Below are 12,523 nucleotides of genomic sequence, written 5' to 3' on the forward strand. Positions count from 1 at the left end.
ACGACCACCACCTAAGCATCACATGACATGTGCAACTTTGGACCATCAGCTAAATTTCGTTCGTCTTACGACTACCACCAACACCAGAGCACACTGTTATGTGGAAGACATTACTGGTTCATACAGGCTTGAGTCACATAGCACTCTCGGGTCAATTTGTTACACTCTTGCGAGCCAGCGACCCCAGCCAGATCCAGCCTATCACACATGTCTAACAATTTCCGGCTGGACGAGATCCGACATCAAAGTCGCACGACGCACGCCGACTGTTTCAAGCACAATGCATTATAGTCACTTCGGAGCGTTATCTTGATACCACAGTTGTAGTCGTGTTCACAAGCCTGTCACAGCTAATTTCGGATTCGGACAACAATTTGCCGGCTTGTACAGCCCGTCCTCAGAACAACCTCCTACTTAGGTCGCTAATTTTGACTCCTCCAGAGACCGGAACTGACTGAAGCTTCAGAAACCTGTGAGAACGTGCTCTTGATTCTTTCAAAGCAGTGCATGCCACCCTAGAGTCTGTCCAAAAGACAGTGAAGGGTCATGGAATCGCTAGGTGCTTCATCCGGATATGTGCTACCGTTGGGCCTGAAAACATGGTACTATGGTCTATCGAGCAATCTGCCGACTATATACTAGACTACAGGCGTGGTGATCATCATTGTGACTCGGAGCATACGTCACGCCCAGTTCTTAGCATACTGATGGCCGAGCGGCTATTTGCGACTAGCATCGGAGTCGGTATCGCTCTGAAAAGAATTTATCTCCACAGTCTTGGTCACTTGTACCTTGCCCTGATGTTCGCGCTGCCAAAGCTCTTCTTCCGACTCAGTAGCAAGATGGCGGGTGATGCTTATGTCGACGACAGGCGCAGCCGGGTTTTTCCTCGATGTCGTGGAGCGCAGCCTTTTACCCCTTGCGTCCATGGACGAGAGCTTGTAGCCGTTGCTGCCGCTGATCGGTTCGGACTGGTCGTTGCTGGAGCCGCCCGTCATCCCAGAATACAGTGCTCTCATTGCCGGCAGGTTCACTGCCACTATCGCCAGCTGTATCTCGAATGCCGCGACGATGACCATGTTCCCCAGGACGTACGAGGGGTCTTTGGTAGTGCCCAGTTCCGCGAGGACGATAAAGCGACACGCAGCCACGACCACCGAAGATGCACCAAAACCCAGCACTCCGGTGACTGCGAATTTCTTGCGCCGAGACATGTTCAGTTTCCAGATGGTTCGTATCGGGAGGACGAGAATTATGACATCCGTGACGATATTCTGCCTCGCAAAAGGTTATCATTAGCTAAGGCTTCTTTTGCAGAATACCAACGTTGACGGAAGTCGTTATCAGTAGGGATGGACCAAGCAGAAGCACGCCCCTGTCAATACACTTGGCACCGGGATGAGTACCCGGGTGAAATTATTCGTCAAGGGGTATGCATTGGAGGACTGCCAGGAGCCAATTGATGACCATAAAAGCCGTGTTCAGGCCCATATTTGCGAAGCATCAGACGCGGAATGTATTGTTGGGTGATAGTCGCAGATAAAAGATCAAAAAGGTCAACTTGATCGTCCAATGAGTGATCGTATAAAACAGCTCCTCGACGAAGAGCCACTTTCCTAAAGTGTCAGTCTTTTCCCTCGTTCTTTTTCTTTCTTGGACGTACCATAGTAATTTTCTCCAGCTGGTAGGGTGACAAAGTCGAGGCATGTCTGTATGGTCTAGAAGTTAACATCGATATCCGTTGCTCATTGTAACTAGCACTCACAGGCCGCAACCGTAATGAAGAAACATGTATAGAATTGCTTGTTGCATCATGTTCACTAACTTTATTGCGGTTGTCTGTCAGTCATCCCTTCTGATAATTCAACTTTTTGGAGAGCTTGTCTGCTTTGCCACTCTGCGGGAAAGGGGTTAGTTGATGAAACAAACCAGCATAAGCACAAGTCCCCACGGGATTCTAGTAGACATGTCTTCAGGATCCGGAGTTTCGGAGTCTCTCCGAGCTCTCTTGGACGTTGATGCCGTCAAAGCAGCCTCAACTGCTGCGGTCTTGGGGGTTGCTTTCCACAATACATTCCTGCGGATCGTGGAGGTGGAGGCTTTCATGTACACGCTTGTTGCCCTGGGGTTTCTCACTCTTGTAGGGCTTCTTGCAGTGCATCTCTACGCCGGGCTCGCTCCACTGGCTGCACTTGCAAGGGTTGCTCTGTTGTCCACATCTTTCAACGTGGCAGTCTTTCTCAGTATCGGCATTTACAGATCTTTCTTCCATCGACTCAGGAGGTTTCCCGGGCCGCCTCTCGCAAAAGTCTCTCGCTTCTACTCGGCTTGTAAAGCGTCCCAGGGCCTTCAGTATTTCAAGCAGTTCAGAGAGTGGAACGAACAATATGGTGATTTCATCCGGACTGGTAAGTACTGAATCGCAGGACAGCCTTTGTGTTCTCGCTGACGCGAGGGATCAGGACCCCGCGAGCTAGCTATCATCCGCAAGTCAGCAGTGCCACTGATCTATGGGACTACCTCAGAGACAAGAAAATCCACGTGGTATGGCCAAGTTGATACGGATCCCTTGAAATGCTCAATCCACGTGACGCGGGATCACGAGCAGCACAAGCGAAGACGCAGGACTTGGGACAGGGGATTTTCTATCAAAGGTAAGGCATCTAGAATGACGTGAGCAGGAAGTCAGGACTGATAGAAATGACGCATCGCTGAACACTTACGAGCCTGCCATCAATTCCAAGGTCGATGAGTTCATCGAGCAGCTGTCCAAACGTGGCACTATCGATGCAACAGCATGGTCTATGTATCTGTCTTTTGACATTATGGGTGAGTAGAAACCGTGCCAATCCATTAATTCAACTGCTAATTCAATGATAGGCAAGGTCGGGTTCGGCAAGGAGTTCAATAGTGTGACCAACGGAGAAGAGCACCCAGCGATTGAGGGTGTTCACTCGTCCATGACCGTCCTCAGTATAATGAGCCACGTCCCATGGATGTTAAACATGATGGGCAAAATACCGGGAGCTGCGGCTGCATACCAGGAATTCTTCGCCTGGTGTGGCTCCGAGATCGAGGCCAAGAAGAAGGTTAGTACACCACTGCCCGCCGGGTTCACTAAATGGCCGCCAGACTAACGACGCGCGCAGAACTGGAACGCAGAAGACTATCCCCAGGACATCGTGTCATGGCTCATCAAAGCCGTAATGGAGAAGGACGCCTCGGCATCCCCCTCCGACCCAGCGCTGCACGAGGACTCCCGCGTCGTGATCGTCGCGGGCAGCGAGACCGCAGCCACGACCCTGGCCACCATCCTGTACTACCTGTCCAAGCACCCCAACATCCAGAAGAAGCTCCAGTCGCAGCTTGACTCCGCCCTCGGGAAGCAGTGGAACTACGAGGACGTCAAGGCTGTGACCTACATCGACGACGTCATCGACGAGACCCTGCGCCTCAAGCCCGCCCTCCTCACCGGCGGGCACCGCGTCACGCCGCCGCAGGGCATCACCATCGACGGGACCTTCATTCCGGGTGACACCAATGTCTTCGTCCCTGTACACAGGCTCCAGAACGACCCGCGGTACTGGAAGGAGGCGGCCGAGTTCATCCCCGAGCGGTTTGGCGAGAGGAGGGCAGAGATGGAGACCGACGGCGCGCCGTTCCTGCCATTTACTCCCGGAGCATATCAATGCCCTGGTAAGAATCTGGCCTTTCTGTCGCTGCGGATCACGCTGTCGAGGGTTTTCCGGGAGTTTGATGTTGCTTTTGCTCCGGGTGAGACGGGGGAGGCGTTTGATCGTGATGCGAAGGACACGTTCACTACAACGTTGCCGCCTGTGATGATCAAGTCCACTAAGAGAAAATAAAATTTGGATTATGGGGTAGCTCCATAGGCTGTTCCATCCAGCGGACAGTCAGGGGAAGAAATAGTGCGGATAGGCCAGCCGAACGGACGGCAGTCGATGTCATGGTGCGGTCTGGAGAGAACCGGCCGACGTCCACGACTCAGTGCTAGGCCTGGCTCTAGTCGAAATATGTGTAGCTAGGACAGAATGATAAAGGTCCCATCCAAAAGCACCCTGCCTGTCGAATCTCCCAAAAATATGTTCAGTTGGAACGGGCAGCGGCACCCGGCACATCTGCTCCACAGAGAGACCAAGCCGGCTCAACCTAGTGGCACAAGCCCGGCGCAAATCGTCATTTCAAGCTGAGAGGCGTTCAGCTCTCCCTCCCACCGCCTCCTTCTCTACCAAGTACGCTGTAATAGACGCCATTCTTTTAGTGGCCCGTCAACAGGCCCGCGGGAAAAAAAGACTGGGGCTATGATGCTATCATGACCTGAGGCTGAGACACCTTCCTTGGCCCCGGGGAATAAAAGCCAGGTCGGCGGCTCACGAACAGCTTGGGATGGGTTCCGCGCGGATCCATCTACGTCGCTAAACGCAGACGAGTTTGTTTTCAAAATGTACTACTGCGTCTCTATCGGCCTTTTTCACTTCCTCGCAGCCTCAATGGTGCTCGTCTAGCGGGCGCAAGAAATTCTGTCGGACAAAAGATCGCATTGCCTGCGGCAAGCCATGCAATAGCTTGCCCTCCCAAGCTGGGTGCTGGTTGAGATGGCTTCGAGGTGAAGGAGCTGCTGTACCACATTGGGTCACTGGAGATGGTACGTAAATACTTCCGACATCCAAATTGGCCAGGCTAACGTCCATGACAGAAGTCTGCCACGAACGAGGAATTCCAGGTGCAAGGCTGCAATATATCGTGTGGAACATGGGAGTTCAAGGATCATAAACACCATTGTGGGAGAGTCAGGGATGCATGACATTAGTTGATGAGCATGGACCCCGTGTTATTGTAGACGTCGAGGAGCTGCTTCGAATAGAGTCCGAAGTTTATCACACATTTCGACGTTCCGCAAATAATGGTGTAATGCGCCCACAGAAGAACATTGGTTTCTTGTCTTGTCATTACACGGCTGACTGCGGTGGCTCTATCGGGTATTGTACAGTCGTTGAGGATCGTCCACATCTACATGGTCACCCATCACGCTCCACCAGATCACTGCCTCTCGCGTCTCCTAGGCGCCGCTCTAATGATGTTGTCCACACGAAGGAGTAGCTGTGTAATAAGGGTCAGCCTTACACGAATGAGCCAATCGCCAGAGAATGCAAACTTACCTCAGCAGCCTCGCTCGCCGATGATACCACCGCCTTCTTCAGCTTGTAGCTCTCGATAACACCCAGGTCGCGCATGTCGGCGATGCCGCCGCCGGGAACCATCAGATCAAGACCATACGTCGTCATCCCGTCGTAGATGGCCTTTCGCAGGCGAGCGACGAGGTCGCCAGAGTCGAGACCGGCGTTGTCGGCCAGGATGGTCGGTAGTTGCCGCAGGGCAACGGCAAACGAGGAAACAGCCACCTGCTTCTTGCCCTCAACACGTGTGGCCTGGGCCTCGACAGCCTTGGCCATAAGCATCTCTGCGCATCCACCACCCAGGGTTGTCCGTGGCTCCTTGACTGTTTGGGAAAGGACGGCGAGGGCGTCGTGCAAACTTCGCTCAGCCTCATCGAGGAGTTGGTTTGTGGCGCCGCGAAGGACGATGGTGCATGCCCGACCTGCTGCAACCCCAGAGAACCTGATAAGAGTGTCCTCGCCGATAATGACCTCCTCAATAACATCGCAGTGACCTAACTTCACTTGCTCGGGGTGGTCGAACGTGGATGCGATCTCGCCTCCTGTGACCAGGGCCAGTCGCTCGATACCGTCAAAGTCGGCGTGCTCGATGGACATGATACCGGCATCGGTGAAGAGCTGCTCGGGCCAGTTGTAGATGAGCTGGCGGTTGATGAAGCAGTTGATGCCGTGCGACTTGATCTTGTCGACCTTGGCCTTCATCTTCTCCTTCTCGGCCTTCTCGAGGTCGGCGAGCTTGCTCGTAGATGTGACCTTGACGCGGGCACCGAAGATCTTGACCTTGTCCGTGTCCATGGAAGTGTTTGCGACGAGGATCTTGGCCTTCTCCAGGCGCTTGGGCTGGTTGACTCCGATCTTCTTGTCCAGGATGAAACCGTCGTCCAAGTAAGAGTCGCTCAACTTGCCACCGGCCTTCTTAATGATCTGAATATTGCTGAGGTCAGAGGATCCCTTCAGCCTCAAAACAGCCTCTGTGGCGAGCTCCGCGAAGTGATCCCGGTCCTGGGCGAGGACCTTGGAGCTAAGTGTGGTCTTTCCAATAGCTATCAGATCCTTCCTGAAGGCCTCGGGGTTCTTGCTGTGGTCGACGGCGGAGTCTTCGAGGGCCTTGAGCGCAGCCTGGCTTGCTAACCGGTATCCCTCGATGATGGTCTGGGGGTGGATCTTCTTGTCGACCAGCTTCTCTGCCTCGCGCAGCAGCTCGGCGGCCAGGACGGAGACAGATGTCGTGCCGTCTCCCACCTCGTCGTCCTGCACTTTTGAGATGTTGACGAGAACCTTTGCCGCGGCATTGTCGAGAGCTATGGACTTGAGTATGGTTGCGCCGTCATTTGTGACCAGGATCTCTCCGGTAGACCTGTTGGGGCAGGGAAATGTTAGACAGGGAAACTCGGCAGGGGACCAGGCTGGCCGGTACGCACGCAGACTGCATGATCTTGTCCATTCCCTTGGGACCCAGAGTGCTCTTGACCAGATCGCCAACGGCAATGGCGCCGACGAAGGCGGTGAGACGGGCATTTTCGCCCTTCTCTTCGGTGGTGCCCTCCTCGAAGATCTGGGTTGGGCTGAAGGAAGACTGCGTATTTGAAATGCCAGTCAGTCAGTGTCTCAGGGGTCCAGCCGGAGAAAAGGCATAGTTAGATGTGCATACCATTTTGGACTATTGGCGACAGGAAAGGGTATTCGGAGGATGTCAAGTGTGGGAGGGAAAGTGAGGTCGTCTTGAGTTGCCCTGTCCACGGATGGGAGCCAAGTGTCGCCTTGTCTCGGTAGCTTCGAAGCGTGGGGATGGTGGGAGGCTACACGATGGCAGTCAACACAGCTCCCCCCTGACGAAAGCTGATTTTTCGATACTGCTAGCGCGTACCCATGTCTCGATGTACCAATGTACCCCTACTGTTTGACAGCCAACGCCGCGGGGTACGCGGATGGGACGTCCTCCAAAACGGCAGGCGGTGAAGGACACCCAGGCAGTCGGAGGGGAGGAAATTCCTGCGCCGGCCACCAGTCCCACTGAAATCCAGCTGGCAGCATTGGAAGCTTGGACGCGAAATGTCAGTTTAGGCAGCGCAGGCCAGAGGCAGAGGCACTAGCGACTGAGTCTGAAGGGGGTTACTGTGTGCACCGTGGTCCTATCCCTCCCCACCTCGACCTGGCCCAAAACTCCATCGCGGGAAAATTCATCAACCGTTGCGACAACCCAAGGCCACTGGTGTTTTGACAGCTGCTCCAGTATCCCAGCCTCGTCACCGCCAGCACCGAAACACCGCTCGCTTCCGACTGCACCGCTTGGCCAGCTCATCCACACATATCACGTCGCACTTCCGACGCTGAACACACAGAGGACTTCTTTGTCAGCGCACTCGAAGCTCCTCCTGGACCACGATCCACCACACACGCACACACATCCCGCGCGGCCAACAGCCTTCACCACGGCGTCAATAACAAAACAGTATCAACAAAGAGCACTGCTACAAACGAAAAAAGTCCATCAACGATATACGATCGCCCAGCATGGCGTCCACTTTCGAGCATCTGCGCGAGGCCGACCTCGATGACGACGAGTACGATGAGGAAGAAATCGACATCTCCGACCTGCGCGAGAAATACGAGGTCCAGCTCGACTCGGGCTACGACCACTTCGTCGTTATCGACGGCCTGCCAGTCGTCACCGAGGCGCAAAAGCCCAAGCTGGTCAAGTTCTTGCTGAAGAAGCTGAACTCGGTTGGCAAGACCCGCGAGGACCAGATCTACATGCCCATCGGCGAGAGCGGAAACTCTGAGAGGTACGTGCCATTTCTTCTTGGGACTTGCTGTTGTCTGTTGCGCTGCGCATGACCTTTTTTGTCTGACTTTTCCACGGCTCCAGGTTCGCCTTCGTCGAGTACTCCTCGGCCGCCGAGGCGGCAGCAGCCGTCCGACAGCTGGACCAGGTCCCTCTTGACAAGAAGCACACCCTCCGCGTCAACAAGCTGACCGACATCGAACGATATGGCCGCGAGGGAAGGATAGAGGACGAGTACCACGAGCCCCAGATCGAGCCTTTCCAGGAGCACGAGCACCTGCGGTCCTTCCTGGCAGATCCTTCCGGCCGAGGCCGGGACCAGTTCGCCATGTACCGTGGTGATACCGTTGGCGTTTTCTGGAACAATGACAAGGACGCTCCCGAGAACATTGTGGATCGCCAATTCTGGACTGAGACCTTTGTGCAGTGGTCTCCCCTCGGCACCTACCTGACCTCGATCCATGCGCTTGGTGTCCAGCTGTGGGGAGGCGCGAGCTGGTCGAGGCTGCGCAGGTTCGGCCATCCTTTTGTCAATCTGGTCGCCTACTCTCCCCACGAGAACTACCTTGTTACCTGGTCCGCACGGCCCATCGCTATTGGCGACGACGGCCACCCGCAGCTGACACGCGACGACGACGGCAAGAACTACATCGTTTGGGACATCGCCACCGGCAAGCCACTCCGGTCCTTCGCTAACCTTGACACCCCTGAGGATGGGCCGGGCAAGGCCCCCAAGTTCCCCTGGCCCGCTTTCAAGTGGTCTGCCGACGATAAATACGTCGCTCGCTTGATCCCAGGCCAATCCATCTCCGTCTACACCTTGCCCAGCATGGGTCTCTTGGACAAGACAACAATCAAGATCGAGGGTGTGAAGGACTTCGACTGGGCGCCCGCCACTCCCAAGCGCGAAGGTGTCAAGACATACGAGCAGCTATTCTGCTACTGGACCCCTGAGATCGGCAGCAGCCCGGCTAAGGTCGGCCTCATGAGCATCCCCTCCAAGCAGGTTGTTCGGTCCTTGAACCTGTTCAGCGTCTCCGACGCCAAGCTGCACTGGCAGTCCGAGGCGGCCTACATCTGCGTCAAGGTTGACAGGCACTCCAAGTCCAAGAAGTCACAAGCTACCACTCTCGAGATCTTCCGTGTCAAGGAGAAGGGTGTGCCTGTCGAAGTCGTCGATACTGTCAAGGAAACCGTGGTTAACTTCGCATGGGAGCCCAAAGGCGACCGCTTCGTCATCATCACGGCCCCCGAGGCACCAGGAGCTACTGCCGTCGCCCCCAAGACCTCCGTGGCCTTTTTCTGCCCCGAGAAGGCCAAGGGTAATGCCGTTGGCAACTTCAAGCACCTGCGGACCCTGGATAAGAAGAACAGCAACGCCATCTACTGGTCTCCCCGAGGCCGCTTCGTGGTCGTTGCTAGTGTTGCCAGCCAACAGAGCTCCGAGCTCGAGTTCTTCGACCTTGACTTTGAGGGTGAGAAGCCAGAGTCTGACAAGGACCTGACGGCCAACCTCCAGCTCATGAACACCGGCGACCACTATGGTGTGACAGACATCGAGTGGGACCCATCTGGACGTTACGTCGCCTCCTGGGCTTCGTCATGGAAGCATTCTGTAAGAACATTTTTCCTTTAATTTTTTCGCATTCACTTTCCACTCGCTGACAAACTTCTCGCAGATGGAAAATGGATACCACATCTACGATTTCAGGGGAGAGACCCTCCGCGAGGAGCCCGTCGACAAGTTCAAGCAGTGGTCATGGCGACCACGGCCTGCTACCCTGCTCACCAAGGAGGAGCAGAAGCAGATCCGCAAGAATCTGCGCGACTACTCGCGCGTCTTTGAGGAGGAGGATGCCCAGCGTATTACTGGTGCTAACCAGGAGGTTGTCGAGAGGCGGCGACAGATGCTGGAGGACTGGTTCTTCTTCCGCGAGTCGATCGAGGCCGAGGTCAGCGAGGAGCGCGAGGAATACGGTGTGCCCGCCGACCCCGGCGCGGAGCTCATCAAGCAGAAGATGGCTGCCGAGGCGATCGACGGCGAGAAGGAGGAAGTCATCGAGGAGATTGTGGAAGAGGTGCTCGAGGAGAGCGAGGAGATTGTCTCCACGTAAAAGGATCCTTCGACTACCTAGCATGTGTCTCGAGGGGAGCCCAGCCGTCTCGACGGTGTGGCTGTCTCGTTTCTTGGACCGACACGAGGGCTTCAAACAGCTGTCCACTATCGACATTGACGCGTTCAAGGTATTTGCCACTGAGGTTGGGGTAGAGCAGCGAAGGATATAGCGGAGAGTGCCTGATAATGCAAACGATAGGCGGTAGGGTGTTGGTAGAATAGACAGTGGTGCCGGCGAACAAAATCGGGGAATGCTGGGGAGCCATGGAAGGTGCAACCGCATATTCAATCTACCGCATTTATTTCACCCTCAGTACTGTCATTTTCATGGGAATGCCACTGCCTTGTCAATCTCTGCAATGTCGTCTTGCGCAGTCAGGCCTGCGCTGGCTAACTCCCCCACCACCACCTCGCCGTCGGTTGTATTTTCTCAATGCCCCAATAGCAGCTGTTAGTGAATTCTCTTTCCACTCTCATGTCCACTCTGACAGCTTAGAATCGTCCGCCTCACGACGCTGACATCCCCCGGCGTGGAGTTCTCGCTGATATTAGGAGTCGGACATGACCAATGCCGCAAAACTGGAGCCATTCTTCTGGTGAGTAGACGAGGATTAGAAAACGCCTGCCTCGATGAGAATGAGGAGTAGCTGGTGCGGAACATGCCAAATTCGAATGATCCCGTGAGCGACCTAATCGTTGGACTCGGGCTCAAATGCCTCAAAAGCACCCGACCACACCCATTACGGAACATACTTTGCATGTAGCCAATCTTAGATTCTAATGCAGATGGCCACAGCCTCATACCACGTTCTACCTGACTTGCACAGACCGTTTGCGAATGCATGGGCCCCAAGGTTCAACAAGAATTGCACAAAAAAGTAAAGCGTACTGGATGTTGCCTCGGATGGCATTGGTGCTGCTGTGTGAGACATCCTGATACCCAGACCCACCTGCTGCTCTATTAAGTATTCATATCGGCTGGTGTACACAGGGCGCCAGAGCACAAGGGCGAGCGAGAACTAGTGCAATCCTCGTGCTTGAGTGGCTTACGGGTCCTCATCATTGCCCAGCCAACTTCCGTCCAACACGCTTTAAAACAAAACAAGGCTTGTGAGACACAAAGGACCCGTGCATACTTCCCCATACATAAGAAATTCCATCGTCATCCTGCAGAGGACATTTGAACGCTACTTAGCTAACGTCGTAAAGTTCGTGGGATACTGAGACACGTCATACCTCAACGGAAAAGATGCATCGAGCTTTTGTGCCTCGGGCACTGGCGAGCTAAAAGTCCACAAATAGTATTGTTGGCAACGACTTTACCCCATCTTGTAACAACATCAGGATCAAATTCTTGGCCTTGAAGTAGAAATAGAAGATGATGAATGGATCATCGAGTCTGGGGCAAATGTACATTTCTGCAGAAGATAAACCTTGGTTGTCAATGCATGTCAGCACCATCGGCACCCATTCCCACCCATCATGTGCGACCTTCTCCAGAAGCCCGTGACGTGAGGTCCTATACTCAACCCGGCTCAGTCACGCCAAGACGACGGAGCCTCATTCCAGCTAGCATTAGCAGTTGTGGTATCTGCTACCTCGACGGGTCTGTATTACCGTCGTCTTGGTAGTTAATGAGGAGCAGTCAATCCGCGATACGACGTTGCGGGTGCTGGCGTTTCCGGCTTCGAATCAGCTGTTGGTGGACTACAAGCTGTTTTCAGCGAAACAGGTAGGGTTACGTTGCGTGGAAGCGGGCGCCATTCCAAGCTCTGGCTTCACCAACAAGGCTCTCCAAGGTCACACAACAAACACGCCATGTGATAGGCGGCGAACGAATCTAGTATACATCGGACCGGGACTTTTGTTCCAACTGGCACAGTATTCTGAGCTGTCAGGTCACACAACAATTTTGCCACCGCCAAAGAATCTTTCCCGTCGCCACGTATCACATTTCACAACCGTAAAAGGAGTGGGCTGCGTAAGTGGGACAACTGGCACACGCAGGCATAGGGCTTCCCGCTGAGCCGCACTAATGCATATTTCGGTGAGCAAGGCCTCCGCTCCGTGTGTTGCAGTCCGTAAGCGTCGTGCAGGAAGCAGGCTGAACTCGTGTTGTCCAACAGTCCCAGGTGTGACAACCACTAGATAATGCGCTGGCATGTCAAAGCAGCATTCGCGACCCACCACTACGGTGATAAAGTATGCTGAAGACTTCCGGGTTGGATGTGTGATCATGATTACGTACTGTGAGGTATTCAAAAAGGAAAGAGAAAAGAATACTGTGTACATGGACAAGTCAGTTGCAGATCGCTTAGGGGCCGTTGGGAGTGATGTCTGTCACAGCCGGGCCGGGCCGAGTGTGGCAGGAGCAAAGTTCGGTTGGACCCCTCACCCCCATCATATCAGAATCACCTGCTCAGG

The 12,523-nt window shown here is 54.4% G+C and overlaps 4 protein-coding genes across 4 annotated transcripts; 2 read left to right on the forward strand and 2 right to left on the reverse strand.

Annotated features, from left to right (window-relative positions):
• Positions 1–719: 719 nt before the first annotated feature.
• Positions 720–1,815, reverse strand: INS49_007655 (uncharacterized protein; the record flags this gene model as incomplete). The annotated part of the gene is made up of 3 exons (XM_043168403.1): positions 720–1,274; positions 1,664–1,709; positions 1,766–1,815. 3 exons carry the CDS (start codon positions 1,813–1,815, stop codon positions 720–722), a joined length of 651 nt encoding a protein of 216 aa, XP_043026083.1.
• A 572-nt stretch (positions 1,816–2,387) lies between these two features.
• INS49_007656 (uncharacterized protein) lies at positions 2,388–3,866 on the forward strand (the record flags this gene model as incomplete). Its single annotated transcript, XM_043168404.1, has 5 exons — positions 2,388–2,408; positions 2,626–2,654; positions 2,699–2,829; positions 2,881–3,089; positions 3,150–3,866. 5 exons carry the CDS (start codon positions 2,388–2,390, stop codon positions 3,864–3,866), a joined length of 1,107 nt encoding a protein of 368 aa, XP_043026084.1.
• A 1,195-nt stretch (positions 3,867–5,061) lies between these two features.
• Positions 5,062–6,852, reverse strand: INS49_007657 (uncharacterized protein; the record flags this gene model as incomplete). The annotated part of the gene is made up of 4 exons (XM_043168405.1): positions 5,062–5,121; positions 5,181–6,555; positions 6,620–6,774; positions 6,850–6,852. The coding sequence occupies 4 exons, from the start codon at positions 6,850–6,852 to the stop codon at positions 5,062–5,064; spliced, it is 1,593 nt and encodes a 530-aa protein (XP_043026085.1).
• An 860-nt stretch (positions 6,853–7,712) lies between these two features.
• INS49_007658 (uncharacterized protein) lies at positions 7,713–10,097 on the forward strand (the record flags this gene model as incomplete). Its single annotated transcript, XM_043168406.1, has 3 exons — positions 7,713–7,984; positions 8,068–9,598; positions 9,663–10,097. The coding sequence occupies 3 exons, from the start codon at positions 7,713–7,715 to the stop codon at positions 10,095–10,097; spliced, it is 2,238 nt and encodes a 745-aa protein (XP_043026086.1).
• Positions 10,098–12,523: the final 2,426 nt, after the last annotated feature.

Source organism: Diaporthe citri, assembly GCF_014595645.1.
Source record: "Diaporthe citri strain NFHF-8-4 chromosome Unknown scaffold_3, whole genome shotgun sequence".
Lineage (NCBI taxonomy): Eukaryota > Fungi > Ascomycota > Sordariomycetes > Diaporthales > Diaporthaceae > Diaporthe > Diaporthe citri.